A 27,761-nucleotide genomic window follows, 5' to 3' on the forward strand; every position below is an offset into this window, starting at 1 on the left:
CAGCGGTATATAGATAGAGTTGAAGGGGAGGTGTATAACTACTATATATTCTGATCTCGTAGAGAGAGAGAGAGCTGGAAGGGAGGTGTATATAACTACTATATATATATCCTGATCCCATAGAGATAACCGTAGCAGTATACAGAGAGAGCTGGGAGGGGAGCTGTAAGGAGGGATCTATTAGGTGATCACATGGCCCAGTTAAGTAGTGAAATGTATGGATGCAACTGTGCTGGAATAAAACGGATGGTACTGTAGGACTAGTGATGGGGAGTGTGCATGAAGAACCTGGAGCGCTCATTTATGTTTTTAAACTTACCGTTATCAAGATCTCTGCTTGTTGTCAGTGAAACATTCAGAGGGAGATTTATCAAACATTATACAGAGAAAGCAGTTGCCCATAGCAACCAATGAGATAACAGCTTTCATTTTTAAGAAGGCCTCTGAGAAATGAAAGCTGTTATCTGATTGGTTGCTATGGGCGACGTCTCCCCTAATAGTTGTTTACATCGGCAGAGCTATTGAAAATTGTGGAATTTAAAGTATTTAAGGAAAAACCTTAAAGGGGTACTCCGCTTCTCAGTGTTTGGAACAAACTGTTCCGAACGCTGGAGTCGGCGCCGGGAGCTCGTGATGTCATAGCCCCGCCCCCTCATGATGTCACACCCCACCCCCTCAATGCAAGTCTATGGGAGGGGGCATGACATAATGGGGGCGGGGCTATGACATCACGAGCTCCCGACTCCAGCGTTCGGAACAGTTTGTTCCAACCGCTGAGCAGCAGAGTACCCCTTTAATTCCCTTGTATACGCACACTGGGCCGGCTGTCAGGGAATGCTGGGAGTTGTAGTATTGCAGCAGCTGTAGGGCCTGAGCTTGTACATCACCTCCCTCCTAGTATTATACGGGGTCCGGAATAAAAGGAATGCTTTCTTCTTTGTGTTTTTGGCCACTTCCCAGGCTCCGTCCCTGCCAAGACCCTCGGCCCCAGTGGGGGAGGGGAGGAGGGAGGTGCCGCTTCCTTCCCAAAATCTATTCTGGAAAATCAAGTGACCTCAGTAATGTGACTTTGTACGTTCCTTGTATGCAGAGTTCTCCCTACTTCAGTTTATATTAAAGGGGAACTCCGGTGGAAGCAAGTGGAAAACAAATGTTTTCGTATCAACTGGTGCCAGAAAGTTAAACAGATTTGTAAATTACTTCTATTTCAAAATCTTAATCCTTCCAGTACTTCTCAGCTGCTGTATGCTCAACAGGAAGTTGTGTAGTTCTTTCCAGTCAGACCACAGTGCTCTCTGCTGACACCTCTGTCCATGTCAGGAACTGTCCAGAGTAGGAGCAAATCCCCATAGCAAACATATACTGCTCTGGACAGTTCCTGATACGGACAGAGGTGTCAGCAGAGAGCACTGTGGTCTGACTGGAAAGAACTTCACAAGCTGTATATGACACAGAGCTGTATATGACCCGGAGCTGTATATAACCCGGAGCTGTATATAACCCGGAGCTGTATATGACACGGAGCTGTATATAACCCGGAGCTGTATATAACCCGGAGCTGTATATAACCCGGAGCTGTATATGACCCGGAGCTGTATATGACCCGGAGCTGTATATGACACTGAGCTGTATATGACACTGAGCTGTATATAACCCGGAGCTGTATATGACCCGGAGCTATATATGACACTGAGCTGTATATAACCCGGAGCTGTATATAACCCGGAGCTGTATATAACCCGGAGCTGTATATAACCCGGAGCTGTATATAACACTGAGCTGTATATAACCCGGAGCTGTATATAACACTGAGCTGTATATAACCCGGAGCTGTATATGACACTGAGCTGTATATAACCCGGAGCTGTATATAATGTCTGACATGGAGCTGTATATAATGTCTGACATGGAGCTGTATATAACCCGGAGCTGTATATAACCCGGAGCTGTATATAACCCGGAGCTGTATATAATGTCTGACATGGAGCTGTATATAATGTCTGACATGGAGCTGTATATAATGTCTGACATGGAGCTGTATATAATGTCTGACATGGAGCTGTATATAACCCGGAGCTGTATATAACCCGGAGCTGTATATAACCCGGAGCTGTATATAATGTCTGACATGGAGCTGTATATAATGTCTGACATGGAGCTGTATATAACCCGGAGCTGTATATAACCCGGAGCTGTATATAATGTCTGACATGGAGCTGTATATAATGTCTGACATGGAGCTGTATATAACCCGGAGCTGTATATAACCCGGAGCTGTATATAACCCGGAGCTGTATATAACCCGGAGCTGTATATAATGTCTGACATGGAGCTGTATATAACCCGGAGCTGTATATAACCCGGAGCTGTATATAATGTCTGACATGGAGCTGTATATAACCCGGAGCTGTATATAACCCGGAGCTGTATATAATGTCTGACATGGAGCTGTATATAATGTCTGACATGGAGCTGTATATAACCCGGAGCTGTATATAACCCGGAGCTGTATATAACCCGGAGCTGTATATAATGTCTGACATGGAGCTGTATATAATGTCTGACATGGAGCTGTATATAATGTCTGACATGGAGCTGTATATAACCCGGAGCTGTATATAATGTCTGACATGGAGCTGTATATAATGTCTGACATGGAGCTGTATATAACCCGGAGCTGTATATAATGTCTGACATGGAGCTGTATATAATGTCTGACATGGAGCTGTATATAATGTCTGACACAGGCGCCTGATGATCCGGTATTGGTTATAGATGGAGCCACCAATATCCTCTCAGGACACAAGAAGCGGCTCCTGACTATTAAGGCTTCAGAACGATCTGTCTAAGTCTTTCTTGTTGATCTTTACAGGACGTTGATCCTGAAGTTCAGCACTTACCGTCAGGCTCGCTGGTGGAAGCAGCAGATCACCCAGATCGCTGAGGAACAAGGGAAGGACTACCTGAGTCTTCACCGGTTTGACGCTCACGCCCCAGTGAGGCCGAAGACCCAAGTGAAGTGGTGAGGACTAGACCTCCGCTCTTCTCATCCGGCACTCGCCTCCTTTTCTCACTGTTGTCCATCCTTTTATGTTTTCCTTGTTTCCTTCCAGGTTTGTTAATGGCGCCAGCTATTTTGCCGCTGTTGCGGACGCTCTGCTGCAGGCGCGAGAGGAGATCTTCATCACTGACTGGTGGTAAGCTGGAGGAGATGTGGGATGAGCGTCTAGTACGGTATGACTATCTAGAACATCCGTGTAACCAGTCTAGAACATGTGTTTCTGTAGGAATGAACTAGACGATATTCACCTCCGTTACGTGGCGGTCTACCGGAGCTTATTTAGGAATATTTAGGCCTTTTTATAAAGTGTACCTGTCGTCAACAAATCCATACCAAATGAATGCCATTATATGTATTGTTATTTGTAATATACATTGGTTAAAAAATGTATATACCGTATTTTTCGCCGTATAAGACGCACTTTTTGTTCCCCAAAACTGGGGGGAAAAAGTCGGTGCGTCTTATACGGCGAATACACACCTATCGCGGCGGTCCCTGCGGCCATCAACGGCCGGGACCCGCGGCTAATACAGGACATCACCGATCGCGGTGATGTCCTGTATTAACCCTTCAGAAGCGAAAGTGACACTAACCCGGCTGCAACGGGAGGGACCTCACCTGCCTCCTCGGTGTCTGCTCCATGCCGGGATCCCCTGCATGGCCGGCGCTCTCCTTCGTCGTCATCACGTCGTCGCGCACGCCATCCTGTCATCCAATAGGAGCGGCGTGCGTAGCGACGTGATGGCGGCGACAGAGAGCGAGGGTAACGGGCAGCAGAGACGTTCCGGAGCAACGGGGACACCCCGGGGACGCGGCGACAGCGATGGAAGGCAACATCCAGGGCAGCGGTGACGAGCGGTGATGGTCCGGAGCGGCAGGGACACGTGAGTATTACCTCTAATACCAGTGGTCTTTAACCTGTGGACCTCCAGATGTTGCAAAACTACAACTCCCAGCATGCCCGGACAGCCGTTGGCTGTCCGGGCATGCTGGAAGTTATAGTTTTGCAACATCTAGAGGTCTGCCGGTTGAAGACCACTGGTATTGGAAGTTGTACTCACCTGTCCCCGCCGCTCCGGACCATCACCGCTCGTCACCGCTGCTCTGGATGTCGCCCTCCATCGCTGTCGTCGCGTCCCTGGGGTGTCCCTGAAGTTCCGGCAAGGCCTCTGCTTCCCCTGCATCCGCGATCTCCGTCGCAGCCATCACCTCGCTACGCACGCCGCTCCTATTGGATGACAGGACGGCGTGCGCGACGACGTGATGACGACGATGGAGAGCGCCGACGATGCAGGGGATCCCGAAGAGGACGCGCCGGAGCCCCGAGGACAGGTAAGTGATCGTCAGCGGACCACACGGGGCACCGTAAACGGCTATCCGGTGGCAGCTGAAGCAGTCTGCGCTGCCGGATAGCCGTTTATGCGATGGCCCCGACATACAAAAGCATCGTATGTTGATGCTGCCTTCACCATGCGATGGCCTCTGAGAGTGATCGTATGCTGAAATGATCGTATGTCGGGGCCATCGTAGGTCGAGGGGTCACTGTAATGGTATTATCTACATTATATAAAAAGTTTTTGTTGATGACAGGTACACTTTAAAGGGGTACTCCCGTGGAAAACTTTTTTTTTTTTTTTAAATCAACTGGTGCCAGAAAGTTAAACAGATTTGTAAATGACTTCTATTAAAAGAATCGTAATCCTTCCAGTACTTTTTAGGGGCTGTATACTACAGAGGAAATGCTTCTCTTTTTGGATTTCACTTCTGTCATGAGCACAGTGCTCTCTGCTGACCTCTGCTGTCCATTTTAGGAACTGTCCAGAGCAGGAGAAAATTCCCCATAGCTAACATATGCTGCTCTGGACAGTTCCTAAAATGGTCAGCAGAGGTCAGCAGAGAGCACTGTGCTCGTGACAGAAGTGAAATCCAAAAAGAAAAGCATTTCCTTTGTAGTATACAGCCGCTAATAAATACTGGAAGGATAAAGATTTTTTTAATAGAAGTGATATACAAATCTGTGGGTTATCCAGGAAAAAAACCTTTTTTTTATATATATCAACTGGCTCCAGAAAGTTAAACAGATTTGTAAATGACTTCTATTAAAAAAATCTTAATCCTTTCAGTACTTATGAGCTGCTGAAGTTGAGTTGTTCTTTTCTGTCTAAGTGCTCTCTGACGACACCTGTCTCGGGAACCGCCCAGTTTAGAAGCAAATCCCCATAGGAAACCTTTTCTACTCTGTGCAGTTCCTGAGACAAGCAGAGATGTCAGCAGAGAGCACTGTTGCCAGACAGGAAAGAACAACTCCACTTCAGCAGCTGATAATTATTGAAAGGATTAAGATTTTTTTTTAATAGAAGTCATTTACAAATCTGTTTAACTTTCTGGCACCAAAATAAAAATTAAGTATTTTCCTGGAATACCCCTTTAACTTTCTGGCACCAGTTGATAAAAAATAAAATTAAAATAAATAGTTTTCCATGGGAGTACCCCTTTAACAGAAAAAAATAACAATTGCCACCACAAGTATCTAATACACGGGTGCACGCTGCTGTGATAAATACATAAGTATACAAAAGGAAGGTTGCAGCAGCACACTTAGTCAAAAAATGGAGGCTCCTAGCGCACTTTTTGATCAAAATGTGTGTCCCCCCCCATCCACTGCGCGTAGGTGGCCTTACTTCGGATGGGACCCTAAAATGCTTAATCCACTCATCTCTGCGGGGCATATAGCCTCTGACTGGGTGACATGCAGGATCCACTATCATTTAAAAAAACCTGCATTAGGTAGTTGTGAGTGGATTAAAGGGGTACTCCGCCCCTAGACATCTTATCCCCTGTCTAAATGATAGGGGATAAGATATCTGATGTCGGAGGTCCCGCCTCTGGGGACCTCCGTGATCTCGGCTGCGGCACCCCAGACATCCGGTGCACAGAGCGAACTTCGCTTCGTGCTGGATGACTGGTCATGCGGGGCGGAGGCTCATGATGTCACGGTCACTCCCCGCTTGGGATGTCATGGCCACGCCCCCTCAATGCAAGTCTATGGGAGGGGCCGTGACGCCACAAGCCTCCGGAGCTGCATCCGATGCTCTATTTGAACGCCGGGTGCAGCAGGGAGATCGAGGGGGTCCCCATTCCTTTTGGATAGGGGATAAGATGTGTAGGGGGCGGAGTACCCCTTTAAGCATGTTAGGGTCCCATCTGAAGCAAGGCCACCTCCGCGTGGTGGATGGGGGGACAGGTTTTGATTGAAAGGTGCACTAAGAGCCTCCATGTTTTTGACCAAGTGCTGCTGCAACCTTCTTTTTGTATATTTAGGCCTTTTTTAAGGTATTTGCCACATTTGTAGTGGGTAAGATGGTGTGAGGTCTGAATCTTCAGATGTTTTTGTATAGGTGTGGTAGCCCTTGGGGGGGGGGGGGGGGTGTATGGTAGTGGTGGTATGGTATCAGTATATGAGGGGTTAATGTTAACCCTATAGTTCGTGACGCCAGGCTGAGGGCTGGTATGCTGAGTCAATGTTTCGGCCTATGGTCGCCCTTCCCAGTAACGATAGGTGCATGAAATGACTGAAGGTCCACAAAGAGATTGAACTTGAATAACTTTACTTGAGTGCTTACGGTACATCCAAGGCACAGTAACAGTCTCACACAAACAGTCCTTATATCGCTCAGTCACTGACAGTTGTTGCGGACTTTGAGCTATTCATACAGTCTCTGAATTTATTGTAGATATTTGCAGATCTGTCCGGATTTAGGGGTATGATTAGGTCCGGTGATGCTGCAGAGTGTCTGGGGATTGATACACTCTAGACTTAGAATTGTTCAGCCTTCGCTGCAAGGCTCGGGCCTAACTCACTGCGTTAGTTGCTACGCAGATCTTTCTCTCATGACAGCCCACGAGGTAAGAGAGAGAAACATGGCTGCCGCTCCCTTATATGGGCAGGGGGCGGGGCAAATACGATTGGTCCGAACATCTGCCATTCACCATTACAGAGAGTAATGGGATTGCTTATGTCACAGGGCCTCCAAAGGTCCTTAAGCTCAATACCATAAAGTTCACCTAGTCACATGACCCGCAGGTCCTGCAACGCTATGGCACAGGTAATTAACCATTTATTTACAGATACATCATTATATTTACATTAACCTTATATAGACCACTGGTCTATTAGTAGAAATAGAGGCGACAAGGGGTTAATTAAATGTCAGGGATCCCTACGTCCTAGGGACTCTGGCTATGGGGACCCACAAATACATAGGTACCGGGACACCACATAGGCATCATGGTGACCATTATTAATCGGTGACACTTCAGTGGGAGTCTATTTCCTCTAGGGCAGTGGATCCCAACCAGGGCTGGTGCAAGGATTTTTGCAACCCTAGGCGAAAGCTAACTTTTTCCCGCCCCTTGACCCCGCCCATTGGCTCCACCCTTTGACACGCCCCACCTCAGTACTGGGGTGACACACTGTAACAAACCTCCTCCTCATGTAATCTCCTTACTACTGGGGTGACACACTGTAACAAACCTCCTCCTCATGTAATCTCCTTACTACTGGGGTGACACACTGTAACAAACCTCCTCCTCATGTAATCTCCTTACTACTGGGGTGACACACTGTAACAAACCTCCTCCTCCTCATGTAATCTCCTTACTACTGGGGTGACACACTGTAACAAACCTCCTCCTCATGTAATCTCCTTACTACTGGGGTGACACACTGTAACAAACCGCCTCCTCATGTAATCTCTTTACTACTGGGGTGACACACTGTAACAAACCTCCTCCTCATATAATCTCCTTACTACTGGGTGACACACTGTAACAAACCTCCTCCTCATGTAATCTCTTTACTACTGGGGTGACACACTGTAACAAACCTCCTTCTCATGTAATCTCCTTACTACTGGGGTGACACACTGTAACAAACCTCCTCCTCATATAATCTCCTTACTACTGGGTGACACACTGTAACAAACCTCCTCCTCATGTAATCTACTTACTACTGGGGTGAATCAGTGGTGCTGGCTGGACGAGTGCTACAGGTGAGCGGGGGCTTTGGATGCTAGCTGGCTACTAGCTTTCATGCAGTGTGCAGAGGGGCGCCCCCATCAATAGGGCTGTCTAGGCAGCTGCCTATTTTGCCTATAGGCAGAACTGGCCCTGATCCCAACCTTTCTTTGCCTGAATACCCCTTGGCAGCCCATTCCTAAAAATTGTACCCCCATATAACCCCATATAAGAGACCTTTTTGTAATAACTATAGTATAATTCATATGCTTTACTCCATATCCTTTCCCCAGGCCCCCTGCTCCTCTCCCCATCATCCCAGTCCCCCGATTCACAGGTGACGTCTTCTCTAGTCGGAGTTGTTTACGTTTTTGTTCCATAGAACCAGCCAAACAAACATGTGGTGAGGGTATGATGAGGGCAGATGGAATTACCCTAGGGGCAGATTGCATTAACCCCTTGTGTTCGTGACGCCAGGGCATGGTTTAACCTCTACACCACCTGAAGGTATATCGCTGGATCCTGGGCTAGGCACGGGGGGCAAATAATGACTCAGACGCCAAGTTACGGAACAATGGCAGCTTTACTGAGTCAGACAGGTGTAACAGTCTTGGCAGCATAGCCAGGCCCAAGAAGGTGACCAGTGACTTCAGAGAACTCAGGGCTCGCTGGAACTTGTAGTGGACTTGGACAATTTGCTGCAGGGCCCTGCTGACTTGACACAGATTTATCTTGACAGACTTCACCCCGTTTGTAGCTTACCAGGTTTTGACGTTCACCGGTGGGGTAGTGGATAGAGATGAGTGAAGTTACAGTGACTCGATTCGTCACGAACTTCTCGGCTCGGCAGTTGACTTTATCCTGCAAATTAGTTCAGCTTTCAGGTGCTCCGGTGGCTGGAGACTCTCCTAGGACTGTATCCACCTTTCCAAGCCACCCGGAGCACCTGAAAGCTGAATTAATTTATGCAGGATAAAGTCATCAATCGCTGAGCCGCGAGGTTCGTGACTAATGGAATCCCTGTAACTTCGCTCATCTCTAGTAGTGGACTTGTGGATTCGTGGCTGCGGGGTAGACTTTGGGCCTCCTCAGGACACCAGACACTCTCTCTGGACTGACCTCACTGCAACTCAGCTAAGCAGGAAAAGAGCCTGAGCTAGCTCCTCCCAGGGTTTATATGGGGGAGACTTTGGAGGAGTCCCATAGGTCACCTTGTAGGTCACATGGTCACTGGTACCTTCCTTGGTTACACCACATAGCAACATTACTTAAAGGTATATAACAATTTATGTACATTACACTACATATCATAGGCACTTAAGATCATACATAAGACTGAAGTACAAGGGTGGGGGGGGGGTCACAGAATGGAGTCTGCCTTACAGGGCAAGGATACAGAAACTCCAGTACTGGGCCACCACAAACATTTTAGGCTCCTTTCTCCAGTAAAATACCCACCTCTTTACAAACTTCCCATGTTTATTGCCCCACACAGTAATAGTTACCGCTTTGTGTCTCTATAAAGTAGTTTGACCCCCTCTGTGCTCCCATATAGCTGTAGGCCCCACATACTGTCTCCATATATATTTGAAGCTCCGATATATAGTTTTAGGCCCCCCATACTGCCCCGCTTCAGGGCTTCACTGATCCTCCCATCTGGGGACCTATTGCTATGGCTCATAGCAGTAGGTCCCGGTCCGCAGCAGCAGTGGAGCAATAAAAAGCGAATGATAGTTACTGCCCATAGTAGTCTGGTGCCCGCTCTTCTATAGCAGTCTGGTGCCCGCTCTTCTCTAGCAGTCTGGTGCCCGCTCTTCTCTAGCAGTCTGGTGCCCGCTCTTCTCTAGCAGTCTGGTGCCCGCTCTTCTCTAGCAGTCTGGTGCCCGCTCTTCTCTAGCAGTCTGGTGCCCGCTCTTCTCTAGCAGTCTGGTGCCCGCTCTTCTCTAGCAGTCTGGTGCCCGCTCTTCTCTAGCAGTCTGGTGCCCGCTCTTCTCTAGCAGTCTGGTGCCCGCTCTTCTCTAGCAGTCTGGTGCCCGCTCTTCTCTAGCAGTCTGGTGCACGCTCTTCTCTAGCAGTCTGGTGCCCGCTCTTCTCTAGCAGTCTGGTGCACGCTCTTCTCTAGCAGTCTGGTGCCCGCTCTTCTCTAGCAGTCTGGTGCACGCTCTTCTCTAGCAGTCTGGTGCCCGCTCTTCTCTAGCAGTCTGGTGCCCGCTCTTCTCTAGCAGTCTGGTGCCCGCTCTTCTCTAGCAGTCTGGTGCACGCTCTTCTCTAGCAGTCTGGTGCACGCTCTTCTCTAGCAGTCTGGTGCACGCTCTTCTCTAGCAGTCTGGTGCACGCTCTTCTCTAGCAGTCTGGTGCACGCTCTTCTCTAGCAGTCTGGTGCCCGCTCTTCTCTAGCAGTCTGGTGCCCGCTCTTCTCTAGCAGTCTGGTGCCCGCTCTTCTCTAGCAGTCTGGTGCCCGCTCTTCTCTAGCAGTCTGGTGCACGCTCTTCTCTAGCAGTCTGGTGCACGCTCTTCTCTAGCAGTCTGGTGCACGCTCTTCTCTAGCAGTCTGGTGCACGCTCTTCTCTAGCAGTCTGGTGCACGCTTTTCTCTAGCAGTCGGGTGCCCGCTCTTCTCTAGCAGTCGGGTGCCCGCTCTTCTCTAGCAGTCGGGTGCCCGCTCTTCTCTAGCAGTCGGGTGCCCGCTCTTCTCTAGCAGTCGGGTGCCCGCTCTTCTCTAGCAGTCGGGTGCCCGCTCTTCTCTAGCAGTCGGGTGCCCGCTCTTCTCTAGCAGTCGGGTGCCCGCTCTTCTCTAGCAGTCTGGTGCCCGCTCTTCTCTAGCAGTCTGGTGCCCGCTCTTCTCTAGCAGTCTGGTGCCCGCTCTTCTCTAGCAGTCTGGTGCCCGCTCTTCTCTAGCAGTCTGGTGTCCGCTCTTCTCTAGCAGTCTGGTGCACGCTCTTCTCTAGCAGTCTGGTGCACGCTCTTCTCTAGCAGTCTGGTGCCCGCTCTTCTCTAGCAGTCTGGTGCACGCTCTTCTCTAGCAGTCTGGTGCACGCTCTTCTCTAGCAGTCTGGTGCACGCTCTTCTCTAGCAGTCTGGTGCACGCTCTTCTCTAGCAGTCTGGTGCACGCTCTTCTCTAGCAGTCTGGTGCACGCTCTTCTCTAGCAGTCTGGTGCACGCTCTTCTCTAGCAGTCTGGTGCACGCTCTTCTCTAGCAGTCTGGTGCACGCTCTTCTCTAGCAGTCTGGTGCACGCTCTTCTCTAGCAGTCTGGTGCACGCTCTTCTCTAGCAGTCTGGTGCACGCTCTTCTCTAGCAGTCTGGTGCACGCTCTTCTCTAGCAGTCTGGTGCACGCTCTTCTCTAGCAGTCGGGTGCCCGCTCTTCTCTAGCAGTCGGGTGCCCGCTCTTCTCTAGCAGTCGGGTGCCCGCTCTTCTCTAGCAGTCGGGTGCCCGCTCTTCTCTAGCAGTCGGGTGCCCGCTCTTCTCTAGCAGTCGGGTGCCCGCTCTTCTCTAGCAGTCGGGTGCCCGCTCTTCTCTAGCAGTCGGGTGCCCGCTCTTCTCTAGCAGTCGGGTGCCCGCTCTTCTCTAGCAGTCGGGTGCCCGCTCTTCTCTAGCAGTCTGGTGCCCGCTCTTCTCTAGCAGTCTGGTGCCCGCTCTTCTCTAGCAGTCTGGTGCCCGCTCTTCTCTAGCAGTCTGGTGCCCGCTCTTCTCTAGCAGTCGGGTGCCCGCTCTTCTCTAGCAGTCTGGTGCCCGCTCTTCTCTAGCAGTCGGCTGCCCGCTCTTCTCTAGCAGTCGGCTGCCCGCTCTTCTCTAGCAGTCGGCTGCCCGCTCTTCTCTAGCAGTCGGCAGCCCGCTCTTCTCTAGCAGTCGGCTGCCCGCTCTTCTCTAGCAGTCGGCTGCCCGCTCTTCTCTAGCAGTCGGCTGCCCGCTCTTCTCTAGCAGTCGGCTGCCCGCTCTTCTCTAGCAGTCGGCTGCCCGCTCTTCTCTAGCAGTCGGCTGCCCGCTCTTCTCTAGCAGTCGGCTGCCCGCTCTTCTCTAGCAGTCGGCTGCCCGCTCTTCTCTAGCAGTCGGCTGCCCGCTCTTCTCTAGCAGTCGGCTGCCCGCTCTTCTCTAGCAGTCGGCTGCCCGCTCTTCTCTAGCAGTCGGCTGCCCGCTCTTCTCTAGCAGTCGGCTGCCCGCTCTTCTCTAGCAGTCGGCTGCCCGCTCTTCTCTAGCAGTCGGCTGCCCGCTCTTCTCTAGCAGTCGGCTGCCCGCTCTTCTCTAGCAGTCGGCTGCCCGCTCTTCTCTAGCAGTCGGCTGCCCGCTCTTCTCTAGCAGTCGGCTGCCCGCTCTTCTCTAGCAGTCGGCTGCCCGCTCTTCTCTAGCAGTCGGCTGCCCGCTCTTCTCTAGCAGTCGGCTGCCCGCTCTTCTCTAGCAGTCGGCTGCCCGCTCTTCTCTAGCAGTCGGCTGCCCGCTCTTCTCTAGCAGTCGGCTGCCCGCTCTTCTCTAGCAGTCGGCTGCCCGCTCTTCTCTAGCAGCCGGCTGCCCGCTCTTCTCTAGCAGCCGGCTGCCCGCTCTTCTCTAGCAGCCGGCTGCCCGCTCTTCTCTAGCAGCCGGCTGCCCGCTCTTCTCTAGCAGCCGGCTGCCCGCTCTTCTCTAGCAGCCGGCTGCCCGCTCTTCTCTAGCAGCCGGCTGCCCGCTCTTCTCTAGCAGCCGGCTGCCCGCTCTTCTCTAGCAGCCGGCTGCCCGCTCTTCTCTAGCAGCCGGCTGCCCGCTCTTCTCTAGCAGCCGGCTGCCCGCTCTTCTCTAGCAGCCGGCTGCCCGCTCTTCTCTAGCAGCCGGCTGCCCGCTCTTCTCTAGCAGCCGGCTGCCCGCTCTTCTCTAGCAGCCGGCTGCCCGCTCTTCTCTAGCAGCCGGCTGCCCGCTCTTCTCTAGCAGCCGGCTGCCCGCTCTTCTCCCGCGATCAGACATCTTATTCCTTATACTTTGGATAGGGGATAAGATATATCTAAGGACGGAGTACCCCTTTAACTCTGGTCTTTGACAAGATTCCCAGAAGGATGTATACAGGAAAACTTCTCATGATGTTAACAGCCAAACTCTCACTGTGAGATTAGTGTATAACAGAGAGGACCTTGTTCAGCCTTATTCTCTCTTGACAGTGACAAAGAAAGCTCCTTCTTAGAGACAAATAATTTGGGACCTAAACCACACAGCCTGAACCCTAACAGTGGCTTGATAGTAGAGAGGATGGTACCTAGTTAGGAGACCTGTGGTGTGGGTGTAGCTATGCCTAAAAATAGAAGAGCTAGGAGATGTTGCTTTGGCAAATGCCAAGCCTGAACTGGACTGAAATGTTTGGGTCCACCCCTTCTCCTGGGAGAGAGGGGTTGGATTAGGGACTTCTCCTGCAAACATTGGTTGGGAGGATCATGTGACCAAGGCATCATTCATATAGGTGCAGTAAATGCAAAAACATCAACCCTTCACATTTTGTTACACCTCGGTGTATGCAAAAAAAAATATGGTGCAATGAACATAAATTCCAGTGCAAATCTTTTACTGTCAGTCACATGACAACTGCTGGTGAAAAGTAACTGGAACAGTTGTATTGGGACATTATTGCAATGTTTGGTTGAGATGCTAGCAGGGTGTTGTAGATCCAGGAACGCCGTATGGTAATCTAGAATGTCTGTAAGGGATTTTACCACAAAAAAAAAATTACATAGGCCTAAAGTGATGCAATAGATGATTAATTACGGCCATCTTGGGCACCCACTTAGATGGCCGCACATGCTCAGTACAACTCCACATTGCCCTTTAGTCTCTACTGTGTATGTAGACAAAGGGGATTGTGGGAGAGTGTCTGCTCTGCAACTTGAGGGGAACCCCTTTAAATCCTGGCGCAAAATGGCTCCAGTAAAGTTTGTTAGCAGGTGCATCATGGGTACCTACCTACATAAATGTGTGGATGCCTACAAGTTGTGATATGTGTACTTTTCTCATATGTAGGCTCAGCCCAGAAGTCCACCTGAAGCGGCCGGCGGTAGATGACCACTTTAGACTGGACATTATCCTGAAACATAAGGCGGTCAGTATTGAAGGTTTTTTCCATCTCTATAAGCCAAAGTGAACTATTTTAAGTCAGCAACAATACATTTATGGTATTACAGCATTTAAAGGGGTACTCCACTGGAAAACATTTTTTTCTGGAATCCACTGGTGCCAAAAAGTTAAACGGATTTGTAAATTTACTTCCATTAAAAAATCTTAATCCTTTCAGCACTTATCAGCTGCTGTATACTACAGAGGAAGTTCTTTTCTTTTTGAATTTCCTTTCTGTCTGACCACAGTGCTCTCTGCTGACACCTCTGTCCATTTCAGGAACTGTCCAGAGCAGGTTAGGTTTGCTATGGGTTTTTTCTTCTACTCTGGACAGTTCCTAAAATGGACAGAGGTGTCAGCAGAGAGCACTGTGCTCAGACAGAAAGGAAATTCAAAAAGAAAAGAACTTCCTGTGGAGCATACAGCAGCTGGATCAATATTTTTTAATAGAAGTAATTTACTAATCTGTTTAACATTCTGCCACTAGTTGATTTAAAAAAAAAAAAATGTTTTCCAGGGGAGTACCCCTTTTAAACAGATTTGTAAATTAATTCTATTAAAAAATCTTAATCCTTCCAGTACTTATCTGCTGAATACTACAGAGGAAATTTATTTTCTTTTTAGAACACAGTGCCTTCTGCCTAGATCTCTGTCCATTTTAGGAACTGTCCAGAGCATCATATGTTTGCTATGGGGATTTTCTTCTACTCTGGACAGTTCTTAAAATGGACAGAGGTGTCAGCAGAGAGCACTGTGCTCGTGATGTCAGCAGAGAGCTCTGTGTTCCAAAAAGAAAAGAATTTCCTCTGTAGTATTCAGAAGCTAATAAGTACTGGAAGGATTAAGATTTTTTAATAGAAGTAATATACAAATCTGTTTAACTTTCTGGCACCAGTTGATTTAAAAAAAAAAAAAAAGTTTTCCACGGGAGTACCCCTTTAACCCCTTAAGGACTCAGGGTTTTTCTGTTTTTGCACTTTCGTTTTTTCCTCCTTACCTTTTAAAAATCATAACCCTTTCAATTTTCCACCTAAAAATCCATATTATGGCTTATTTTTTGCGTCGCCAATTCTACTTTGCAGTGACATTAGTCATTTTACCCAAAAATGCACGGCGAAACGGAAAAAAAAATCATTGTGCGACAAAATCGAAAAAAAACCGCCATTTTGTAACTTTTGGGGGCTTCCGTTTCTACGCAGTGCATATTTCGGTAAAAATTACACCTTATCATTATTCTGTAGGTCCATACGGTTAAAATGATATCCTACTTATATAGGTTTGATTTTGTCGCACTTCTGGAAAATATCATAACTACATGCAGGAAAATTTATACGTTTAAAAATGTCATCTTCTGACCCCTATAACTTTTTTATTTTTCCACGTACGGGGCGGTATGAGGACTCATTTTTTGCACCGTGATCTGAAGTTTTTATCGGTATGATTTTTGTTTTGATCGGACTTTTTGATCACTTTTTATTCATTTTTTAATGATATAAAAAGTGACCAAAATACGCTTTTTTGGACTTTGGAATTTTTTTGCGCGTACGCCATTGACCGTACGGCTTAATTAATGATATATTTTTATAGTTCGGACATTTACGCACGCGGCGATACCACATATGTTTATTTTTTATTTTTTTTACACTGTTTTATTTTTCTTATGGGAAAAGGGGGGTGATTCAAACTTTTATTAGGGAAGGGGTTAAATGACCTTTATTAACACTTTTTTTTTACATTTTTTTTGCAGTGTTATAGATCCCATAGGGACCTATAACACTGCACACACTGATCTCTTATACTGATCATTATTATCCCATAGGGACCTATAACACTGCACACACTGATCTCTTATACTGATCATTATTATCCCATAGGGACCTATAACACTGCACACACTGATCTCTTATACTGATCATTATTATCCCATAGGGACCTATAACACTGCACACACTGATCTTTTACACAGATCACAGGCCTGTATTAACACGCCTGTGATCAGTGTTATCGGTGCTTGACTGCTCCTGCCTGGATCTCAGGCACGGAGCAGTCATTCGTCGATCGGACACCGAGGAGGCAGGTAAGGGCCCTCCCGGTGTCCGGTCAGCTGTTCGGGACGCCGCGATTTCACCGCGGCGGTCCCGAACAGCCCGACTGAGCAGCCGGGTCACTTTCACTTTCACTTTAGAAGCGGCGGTCAGCTTTGACCGCCGCTTCTAAAGGGTTAATACCGCACATCGCCGCGATCGGCGATGTGTGGTATTAGCCGCGGGTCCCGGCCGTTGATTAGCGCCGGGACCGACGCGATATGATGCGGGATCGCGGCGCGATCCCGCTTCATATCGCGGGAGCCGGCGCAGGACGTAAACATACGTCCTGCGTCGTTAAGGGGTTAAGGTTTCTCCGTTTTTGCACTTTCGTTTTTTCCTTCTCCCCTTCTAAAAACCATACCTCTTTCAGTTACCAACCAAAGACCTGTGTTAGGACTTGTTTTATGCGCTACCAATTTTACTTTGTAATGACATCAGTCATTTTACCACAAAATCTATGGCGAAATCCAAAAAAAAAAATAAAAAAAAAATTTGTGGGACAAAATTGAAAATAAAAGCCATTTTGTAAATTGTAGCGGCTTTTGTTTCTACGCAGTGCACTTTTTCGGTAAAAATGACTCCTTATCTCTATTCTGTAAGTCCATACGATTACATGGATACCCAATTTATGTACCGTATTTTTCGCCGTATAAGACGCACTTTCTCTTCCCCGAATACACGCCTATCGCGGCGGTCCCTGAGGCCATCAACGGCCGGGACCCGCGGCTAATACAGGACATCACCGATCGCGGTGATGCCCTGTATTAACCCTTCAGACGCGGCGATCAAAGCTGACCGCCGCGTCTGAAGGGAAAATGACACTAACCCGGCTGTTCAGTCGAGCTGTTCGGGACCGTCGCGATTTCACCGCGGCAGTCCCGAACAGCCCGACTGAATAGCCGGGTTAGTGCTTACAGGACACCGGGAGGGACCTTACCTGCCTCCTCGGTGTCTTCTCCGTTCAGGGATCCCCTGTATGGCTGGCGCTCTCCTTCTTCGTCATCACATCGTCGCGTGCGTAACGACATGATGGCGGCAACGGAGAGCGAGGATACCCGGCCGGCAGCAGAGACGTTCCGGAGCGACGGGGACACGGCGACAGCGATGGAGCAACATCCAGGGCAGCGGTGACGGGTCCGGAGCGGCGGGGACACGTATTACCTCCTATGCAGTGGTCTTCAATCTGCGGACCTCCAGATGTTGCAAAACTACAACTCCCATCATGCCAGGACAGCCGTTGGCTGTCCGGGCATGCTGGGAGTTGTAGTTTTGCAACATCTGGAGGTCCGCAGGTTGATGACCACTATTGGGTTCAAAATCTTTAATTTTTTAGATATTGCACCTAAAACGCCGGTGCGTCCTATAGGGCGAAAAATACGGTAGGTTTTATTCTATTATACTATTTAGAAAAAATAACTACATGCACAAAAATGAGTATGTTTAAAGTTGTCCTCTTCTGACCCTTATAACTTTTTTATTTTTCTGCATACGGGGCTATATAAGGGATCAATTTTTACGCTGTGGTCTTTAGTTTTTATCGTTACCATTTTTGTTTTGATGGGAATTTTTGATCACTTATTATTATTTTATTTTTTTAAGGGTATAAAAAATGACCAAAAATACTCAATTTTGGACTTTGGTATTTTTTTATGTATATTCCATTGACCGTGCGGTTTCATTAACGTTATATTTCTCGATCGGCTCCATTGGGGACACAGAAACCATGGGTATATGCTGCTGCCACTAGGAGGCTTTACACAAGGCAACAAGAAAAGTCGGCCCCTCCCAGCAGGATATACCCGCCCACAGGCACCTGAGCTAATCAGTTTTAGCTTAGTGTCAGTAGGAGGCAGACACTGGTCTGGAGCTCTCCAGACCTGTCTTCTTTTTTATTTTATAGCTAGGGCCTGTTTTAGGTTCCTTTCTCCTTTTTATTTTCTTGTTTTTTAGGTGGGGGTTCAGGAGCATGGCGCTACCTGTACCCCCATATATGGCTAAGGGGCACAGGGCATAAAGTATGCACCATTAACCCCTTCCCGCCAACAGCCAGCCCATGGGTCCAGGTCCCGCCTATCTACCCTGCTCATCCCGCTGGCTCAGCCTGACGTGATGCAGGTGATATAGCTGGCTGAAGTATGGCTGTTTACAGGGTGAGTATTAGTGTTGCTCGCGAATATTCGCAACGCGAATTTTATTCGCGAATATCGCAAATTCACGAATTCACGAATATTCGCGAATATAGCACTGTATATTCGTAATTACGAATATTCGTTTTTTTTTTATTTTTTTTTTCCACAGTACACATCACAGTGATCACCCCTCTCTGCTTCCAGCTTGTGTGGTGTAAAGAAGGCTCTAATACTACTGTGTGAGACTGGTGTGCGAATTTTCGCATATACGAAAACTTGTATATGCTAATTTTCGCATATGCGAATTTCCGCTTATGTTAATTTTGTATGTGCTAATTTTCGCATATATAAATGTTCGCATACGCGAATTTTCACATATGCGAAAATAAAATGAGAATTTTTTGAATATGCGAATATTCGCGAATATATGACGAATATTCGTCCATATATTCTCGAATTCGAATATGGCCTATGCCGCTCAACACTAGTGAGTATATCCCCCGCTCCACTTTCCCACCACTGCTTTCTATCTATTATGCCTGGGTCCTTGCTTGGGGAGCCCCTTATCCTTGGGGCCTCCTGGGTGGGAATTTTTGTAGGTGTGAATCTCACTCCTTTTCTCCAATTACATTCTCTCTCCCACGATTTCTTTCCTTTTTACAGTCTGGGCTGGAACAACGCTTGGCCCTCAGTTCCATTAAGGGACAAGTTTCGGCTCTCTCCATCCTCTCTCAGATTCCCCTGGCGTCCGATCCTCACATCTGGACTTTTCTGCAGGGTGTTGCTCATGTGGCTCCACCTTACAGATCCCCTACTCTACCTTGGGATCTAAATTTGGTTCTCAACGCCCTACAGGATACTCCCTTCAAATCTCTCCAGGATGTTCCTCTTCGTATTCTTTCCTGGAAGGTGGTCTTCCTCATTGCGGTTACTTCCATTAGGAGAGTTTCGGCACTAGCTTCTCTCTCCCGCCTTTCCCCCTTCCTGGTCTTTCACCAGGACAAGTTCGTCTCTGCCTTTCACCTAACTGAGGACATCGTCCTTCCATCCTTTTTGTCCTGCTCCATCTCATTCCAGGGAACGTTTGCTTCATGGTCTTGATGTGGCATGGGCTGTTCAGATTTACCTTTCAGTCACTTCTTCTTTGTGCTTACGGACAGTCATCGTGGGGAGCTTCCTGCTTCGAAGGCGACCTTTTCATGTCGGATCTGCTCTGCCATATCGGAAGCTTACCGCTGCAAGGGGAAGACTCCTCCTTTCAGGGTCTCAGCTCATTCCACTCGTTCTGTCAGGGCTTCAGGCTTTAGCCTTGCAAATTTGTAAGGTGGCCACTTGGTCTTTCTTAAACAGGTACATACCTTTGCATCTGCTGATGCTGGTCTGGGCCTCAAGGTGTTGCAAGCGGCTGTGGTCCAGCCTTCCACCTAAGTTGCTTACATTTTTTGCCCACCCCGGGACTGCTTTGGTATGTCCCACGGTTTCTCTGTCCCCCAATGGAGCCGATCAAGAAAAGTAGATTTTTATGCTTACCATAAAATCTCTTTCTCTGAGGATCCATTGGGGGACACAGCACCCACTCATTTGTTCTGGTGTTCCTGGTTCGGTTACCTGTCCAAGGGTGGTTTCAGTTCATTTTTATTCTGTGGTTTCCTCGGACAGTTACTGTTTTTTTTCTTTACCTGTCTGTTCTCTCCTACTGCTCTGGGACTAAACCGATTAGCTCAGGTGCCTGTGGGCGGGTATATCCTTCTTGGAGGGGCCGACTTTTCTTGTTGCCTAGTGTCAAGCCTCCTAGTGGCAGCAGCATATACCCACGGTTTATGTGTCCCCAATGGATCCTCCAAGAAAGAGATTCTACTTTTTTACAGTTTGGACATTTACGCATGTGGTGATATTACATATGATTATTTTTATTTTGTTTACATATTTTTTACATGGAATTTGGGAAAAGGCGGGTGATTTTTAAACTTTTATTATGGCAGGGGTTAATTCACATTCTATTAACTTTTTTTTTTTTCTTACGCCATTTTTTAGTCCCCATATGGGACTATTACATGCAATCTTCTGATTGCATATACTGTTCATTGCTATGCCATAACATAGCAATGATCAATGTTATCGGCGCTCTGCTGCTCCGAGCCTCACCGGCTCTACCACCCAATGCAGCATGCCACACAAAAAGGAGAAGGTATATCTAAGAGAATTGCCCCAGAAACCTTTCCTTCCAAGCCAAAGGACACCTTCAAGGGTTGGGGATTGATGGTCACCAAAACTTAGAGAGAGCCTGTCTTGCTTTTGACCTTCACGTGAGTTGCCACCCTAGTGTCCACCAAGGAGCTATAAATCGAGGTTGACCTTTTCAGATAAGTTGGGGTTTCAGGGTTGTTCAAACCTGGTGGCCACAGACCCTTCCCCTAGTCCTCCAGGAGCAACTTTAAATCCCCCAAACATAGAATAGGATCAGCTATAGAGGTATAAACACAAGACGGACACAGCCAATGAAGGTTGCCAAAGCTTTGACATCCTTGTGGCTTATGGGTATGTCTTCTCCATGAGATTAGGCTCTTTGATGCTTACGAATACATATAGGAGCCAAATTTGAAACTGCAAACTCTGATGCCCATGTGACTCCATATATAATGTGTGTTGGGAGTAATGTGGTACAAGGAAGTTTGTTTAGTACTGAAATTATGAAAAACTCATGCAAATTGTATGCTTGGTGGATCACTCAACCCCAAGTGACGTCAATGATGCAGTCATGTTGAAGCAATCTTGAAACCAGAAGTTCTTGATCATTTATGATCTTTCCATCTCTGTGTAAGACTCTACCGGTATAATATGCTCCTCAGGGCTCCATGGGGCAGCCAAATACAGTAGATCTCTTTGGTCAGGTCCAATCATTAGCATTAGAACTTGGTGGATTGTATGATTTTGATGTTTCCTCTATTTGCAGGAGGCCGGAGTGCGAGTTTGTGTCCTACTCTTTAAGGAGGTGGAGCTGGCTCTGGGTATTAACAGTGGATACAGCAAGAGAGCACTAATGCTGCTGCACCCCAATATTAAGGTGAGAAACCAAACATTTCCTCCATATCACATGGCCATTACAAGAACCCAGGTCTCATGGTTGCCTCATCTCTTTTCATCTTATAGGTTATGCGGCACCCGGATCACATGTCTTCCATCATCTTCCTTTGGGCTCACCATGAGAAGATGGTGGCCATTGACCAGTCTATTGTATTTCTGGGTGGTTTAGACTTGGCCTATGGGCGATGGGACGACCATAATTACCGATTGACCGATGTGGGGCCTACAGAGAAACAACAACAGGTACCCGTCTTCCCAGACCAGATCCTGTGGCCCAGTATGGTACTGTTCATACTTCAGGGTGTTTACTCTTCCTCTACCAAGTCAAGAACTACCATATTACTGTATGGCATTACTCCTATTACTCCACCCTTGACTTTGTCTGCCATAATCCTTTACCTACTATTACTCCATAGAACCATTCCCATACTCTTCCGTTAACCTTCTTACTTCTCCCTCACTATTAGTGTTGAGAACGAATATTCGAATAGCTAATAATTTTTTTCGCGAATATCGGCACTTCGCAATTTCGCGGATATTTAGAATATAACGAAATATATTCGTTATGACGAATGTTTGTTTTGTTTTTTTCACAGTACACATCACAATGATGTGTACTGTGTAAATAAAAAGTGATCATCCCTCCCTGCTTCCAGCTTGTGGTCCAAAGAAGGCGAATATGCGAAAATTAGCGAATATCGGCACTTCCAAAGGACTTTGATTCCTCCCTTCTTTTAGCTTGTGGGCCAATGAGAAGGATGCAAATACAGTTGTCAGAGGTTAGTGTGGTGTGCCACGGGGGTGCAATGAGTTGTATGGGGCAGATGTTTTAGCCTAGGGGCAGATGGTATTAACCCCTAAATGTTCGTGACGCCAGGGCTTGGTTTTCCTAAGTAACCACCTGAAGGTAGCTCCGCTATCCCTAGGTTAGGTAGGGCAATAAAAGTCCAAGACCAGATAATGGTTAACAGTAGCTTTACTGAGGTAGACAGATGGTAATGATCTTTACAGCTAGGCCAGGATACCAGAGAGGTGACCAGTAACACAGAGGGGACCTTGCAGCTTGCTGGGACTCGCAGTGTTTGGACAGACTTCAACTCAGCCACGCTGACTATAATAGACTTGACTTGACTGTAGGTAGTGACAGTAGACAGAGATGACTTGACTTACTGACATGTGGCTGTAGGTTAGGCTTGAGGCCTCCAGATGTGCTGTACACTGGCTCTGAGACGTCTGGTCTTTACTGTACCTGTACAGGAGTCATAAGTGAGAGATTGTAATGGCTGCCCCTCTTATAAAGGGGGGCTGAGCCAGAAGCCCATAGGTCAAGCTTCAGGTCACCTGGTTAACTGGTGCTCCCTGGGTAACAAACATGTGACAACAACCTCATGTGACTAACTCAAAGGTCCTTTATACCTAAAACATATAACACTATACATAATATATATTATTATGGGGGAGACACTGCATGAGAGCCCCTAGGGCACAGAGGGACTCAACCTGACAGGGCCTAAGTACTGTACGGGGACTATATTCCTTACTGGGACATCACATTAGCAACATCCCTAACAACCAATAGGAAAGTAGTTAGTTGAAAGATATAATTGCGCACGCCACTTTTGCGAATTTCATTACGAATTTCGCATGAAAAATTAGTGAATGTGCGAAATTTGCGAATATAGGAAGAATAATCATCCATACATTCACAGAATATATTAGAAATTCGAATATGGCCTATGCCGCTCATCACTACTCACTATAACATCTCCCCATACTCCTAATAGGACCCCCAATGGTTCCTTCCTCTACATATACCTACTGACAATACTCCCAGTGACGTCGCACAACCCTCCTCTCTTTCTCTGATCTCTCTTCTCTTTCACTGTCTGTCCTCTGTTGGTTGTTTCCTTGCTCCTTTAAGGTGGACTCCCGCTGTCTCTCACCAGAATGGAACGTCAGCTGCCGAGACTTTTACGGAGGACCCCATTATGGAATGCCAAACCTGGATGGGCAAAGACTACAGTAACCTCATCCTCAAAGACTGGGTACAACTGGAAAAACCATTCGAGGGTAAGAGAAGAAGAAAGCCAAGCAGAGAAGTAGGGACAAAGCACTATGGGGGAGATTTATCAAGACCCGTCCAGAGGGAAAGTTGCCTGGTTGCCCATAGCAACCAATCAGATTGCTTCTTTCATTTTTGAAAAGACTTGTGAAAAATGAAAGAAGCGATCTGATTGGTTGCTATGGGCAACTCGGCAACTTTTCCTCTGGACAGGTTTTGATAAATCTCCCCCAAAGGGGGAGATTTATCAAAACCTGTCCAGAGGAAAAGTTGCATGGTTGCCCATAGCAACCAATCTGATTGCTTCTTTCGTTTTCAACAAGGCCACTGCAAACTGAAAGAAGCAATCTGATTGGTTGCTATGGGCAACCAGGCAACTTTTCCTCTCCCCCCTATGTCCTTTCGTTCCGGTGAGGGTCTCGGCAGATAGATGGGCCCATTGACCTACAATTACTATGAATGTCTGTGTCCTGCTACAAGACTTTGTGAGTGCTTCTCCCCCCTGGTTTTAGGGATCTGTGGGCCCCGAGTGATGAAGTCTTTTGACATGTCCCCAAGTCCTGACCTTCCAGAGTGAGGGGCAGACTGATAGGTCCATTTCATGTGTAATTCCAGATTTCATCGATCGTCTGACTAACCATCGGATGCCATGGAGGGACGTGGGGGCTGTGATTCATGGGAAAGCAGCCAGAGACGCCTGCCGACACTTCATTCAGAGGTGGAACTTCAACAAGGTGAGAAGATATAGGCCGCACCCACAACGCATTATAATCTGCTGTTTATAATGCTCATTAACCCTTTGTTTTTATGTTGCAGACAATGAAACCCAAATATAAAGGGTCAACATACCCGCATCTGCTTCCTAAATCCCAAACCACAGCGGATAGATATCACTACGTGGTACCAGGATGTCACAGCGCTTCAGTGCAGGTGCAGTATTGTGTACTGTGTGTGTGTGTGTGTGTGTGTACTGTGTATATGTATAGTGCAGGTGCAGTGTGTGTTTGTACTGTGCAGTGTGTGTGTATGTGTACTGTGCAGTGTGTGTGTGTATGTGTACTGTGCAGTGTGTGTGTATATGTGTACTGTGCAGTGTGTGTGTATATGTGTACTGTGCAGTGTGTGTGTATATGTGTACTGTGCAGTGTGTGTGTATATGTGTACTGTGCAGTGTGTGTGTATATGTGTACTGTGCAGTGTGTGTGTATATGTGTACTGTGCAGTGTGTGTGTATAGGTGTACTGTGCAGTGTGAAAACAAAAGGAAAAATAGCCAGCACAACAACCTAATACACAGGTGCCCGCTGCTGTGGCAAATACAAAATGTACAAAAAAGAAAGTTGCAACAGCACTGTAGGTAAAAAAAATGGAGGCTCTTAGCGCACTTTTTGATCAAAATGTGTGTCCCCCATCCACCACGCGGAGGTGGCATCATATCGGATGGGACCCTGTGCAGTGTGTGTATAGGTGTACTGTGCAGTGTGTATAGGTGTACTGTGCAGTGTGTATAGGTGTACTGTGCAGTGTGTATAGGTGTACTGTGCAGTGTGTGTGTATAGGTGTACTGTGCAGTGTGTGTGTATAGGTGTACTGTGCAGTGTGTGTTTGTGTGTATAGGTGTACTGTACAGTGTGTGTGTGTATAGGTGTACTGTGCAGTGTGTGTATAGGTGTACTGTGCAGTGTGTATAGGTGTACTGTGCAGTGTGTGTGTATAGGTGTACTGTGCAGTGTGTGTTTGTGTGTATAGGTGTACTGTACAGTGTGTGTGTATAGGTGTACTGTGCAGTGTGTGTATAGGTGTACTGTGCAGTGTGTGTGTATAGGTGTACTGTGCAGTGTGTGTGTATAGGTGTACTGTGCAGTGTGTGTGTATAGGTGTACTGTGCAGTGTGTGTTCTGTGCAGTGTGTGTTCTGTGCAGTGTGTGTGTATAGGTGTACTGTGCAGTGTGTGTGTATAGGTGTACTGTGCAGTGTGTGTGTATAGGTGTACTGTGCAGTGTGTGTGTATAGGTGTGCAGTGTGTGTGTATAGGTGTGCAGTGTGTGTGTATAGGTGTGCAGTGTGTGTGTATAGGTGTGCAGTGTGTGTGTATAGGTGTGCAGTGTGTGTGTATAGGTGTGCAGTGTGTGTGTATAGGTGTGCAGTGTGTGTGTATAGGTGTACTGTGCAGTGTGTGTGTATAGGTGTACTGTGCAGTGTGTGTGTATAGGTGTATTGTGCAGTGTGTGTGTATAGGTGTACTGTGCAGTGTGTGTGTATAGGTGTACTGTGCAGTGTGTGTGTGTGTATAGGTGTACTGTGCAGTGTGTGTGTGTGTGTGTATAGGTGTACTGTGCAGTGTGTGTGTGTATAGGTGTACTGTGCAGTGTGTGTGTGTGTATAGGTGTACTGTGCAGTGTGTGTGTGTGTATAGGTGTACTGTGCAGTGTGTGTGTGTATAGGTGTACTGTGCAGTGTGTGTGTGTATAGGTGTACTGTGCAGTGTGTGTGTGTATAGGTGTACTGTGCAGTGTGTGTGTGTATAGGTGTACTGTGCAGTGTGTGTGTGTGTATAGGTGTACTGTGCAGTGTGTGTGTGTGTATAGGTGTACTGTGCAGTGTGTGTGTGTGTATAGGTGTACTGTGCAGTGTGTGTGTGTGTATAGGTGTACTGTGCAGTGTGTGTGTGTGTATAGGTGTACTGTGCAGTGTGTGTGTGTGTATAGGTGTACTGTGCAGTGTGTGTGTATAGGTGTACTGTGCAGTGTGTGTGTATAGGTGTACTGTGCAGTGTGTGTGTATAGGTGTACTGTGCAGTGTGTGTGTGTATAGGTGTACTGTGCAGTGTGTGTGTGTATAGGTGTACTGTGCAGTGTGTGTGTGTATAGGTGTACTGTGCAGTGTGTGTGTGTATAGGTGTACTGTGCAGTGTGTGTGTGTATAGGTGTACTGTGCAGTGTGTGTGTATAGGTGTACTGTGCAGTGTGTGTGTGTGTATAGGTGTACTGTGCAGTGTGTGTGTGTGTATAGGTGTACTGTGCAGTGTGTGTGTGTATAGGTGTACTGTGCAGTGTGTGTGTGTATAGGTGTACTGTGCAGTGTGTGTGTGTATAGGTGTACTGTGCAGTGTGTGTGTGTATAGGTGTACTGTGCAGTGTGTGTGTATAGGTGTGCAGTGTGTGTGTATAGGTGTACTGTGCAGTGTGTGTGTGTATAGGTGTGCAGTGCAGTGTGTGTATAGGTGTACTGTGCAGTGTGTGTATAGGTGTACTGTGCAGTGTGTGTATAGGTGTACTGTGCAGTGTGTGTATAGGTGTACTGTGCAGTGTGTGTGTGTATAGGTGTACTGTGCAGTGTGTGTATAGGTGTACTGTGCAGTGTGTGTGTGTATAGGTGTACTGTGCAGTGTGTGTGTGTATAGGTGTACTGTGCAGTGTGTGTGTGTATAGGTGTACTGTGCAGTGTGTGTGTATAGGTGTACAGGTGCAGTGTGTGTGTGTATAGGTGTACAGGTGCAGTGTGTGTGTATAGGTGTACAGGTGCAGTGTGTGTGTATAGGTGTACAGGTGCAGTGTGTGTGTATAGGTGTACAGGTGCAATGTGTGTGTATATGCGTATGGTGCAGTGTGTGTGCAGTGTGTGTCTGTGTACTCTGTTCTGTGCAGAGTGTGTGTACTGTACTGTGTGTGTGACAGTGTACGGTGCAGTGTGTGTCTGTGTACACTCTGTATTGTGCAGTGTGTGTGTGTATAGGTGGAGTGCAGTGTGTCCTCTAACCGGTCTCCTTTCATTGTCTTTAGTTGCTGCGGTCAGTAGATCGCTGGTCCGCCGGCTGTAATGAATGCTCCATCCTTGGTGCTTACCTGCACTGTATATCCCGCGCCGAGCACTACGTGTACATAGAGGTGAGGTCACTGACACCCCCATACATGTCTATCATTGAACAACAAAATAATGGGCTTGTGTGTAGATGCTTGTATGATCAGTGTATCGTTACATTGGTTACCGATCGTTTTCCATGTCGGCCGGAGGCCTTTGCGAAGCCTTGGTGCTGGCCACAGAGTAATCTGCATATAGGATCTGCCTCAGGCAGGCTGTACTAGTAGAGCGCCGATCTATATAGCATAGCATTGATCAGTATTAGCAATCTAATGATTGCTTATAAAAGTCACTAGAGACACTTTAATTATTTAAGTGTAAAAACATTCTTAAAAATTCTTAAATAAAAAAAGGCAGAATTGCTGATTTTTATATTGGAGGGGCAAGCTGTGCAT

At 47.4% G+C, this 27,761-nt stretch overlaps 1 protein-coding gene across 3 annotated transcripts in view; it reads left to right on the forward strand.

The window, feature by feature from the left end:
• Positions 1-27,761, forward strand: part of PLD2 (phospholipase D2) — a 111,021-nt gene that overhangs the window by 61,856 nt on the left and 21,404 nt on the right. For all 3 annotated transcript variants that reach the window (XM_056570031.1, XM_056570030.1, XM_056570029.1), the window contains exons 10-18: positions 2,873-3,022; positions 3,114-3,197; positions 14,052-14,130; positions 21,314-21,424; positions 21,511-21,687; positions 23,391-23,514; positions 24,122-24,240; positions 24,323-24,436; positions 27,288-27,392. In XM_056570031.1, the coding sequence (XP_056426006.1) occupies positions 2,873-3,022; positions 3,114-3,197; positions 14,052-14,130; positions 21,314-21,424; positions 21,511-21,687; positions 23,391-23,514; positions 24,122-24,240; positions 24,323-24,436; positions 27,288-27,392 (1,063 nt within the window). The remainder of the gene's footprint in view (positions 1-2,872; positions 3,023-3,113; positions 3,198-14,051; positions 14,131-21,313; positions 21,425-21,510; positions 21,688-23,390; positions 23,515-24,121; positions 24,241-24,322; positions 24,437-27,287; positions 27,393-27,761) is intronic.

This window comes from Hyla sarda, chromosome 4 (assembly GCF_029499605.1).
Source record: "Hyla sarda isolate aHylSar1 chromosome 4, aHylSar1.hap1, whole genome shotgun sequence".
Lineage (NCBI taxonomy): Eukaryota > Metazoa > Chordata > Amphibia > Anura > Hylidae > Hyla > Hyla sarda.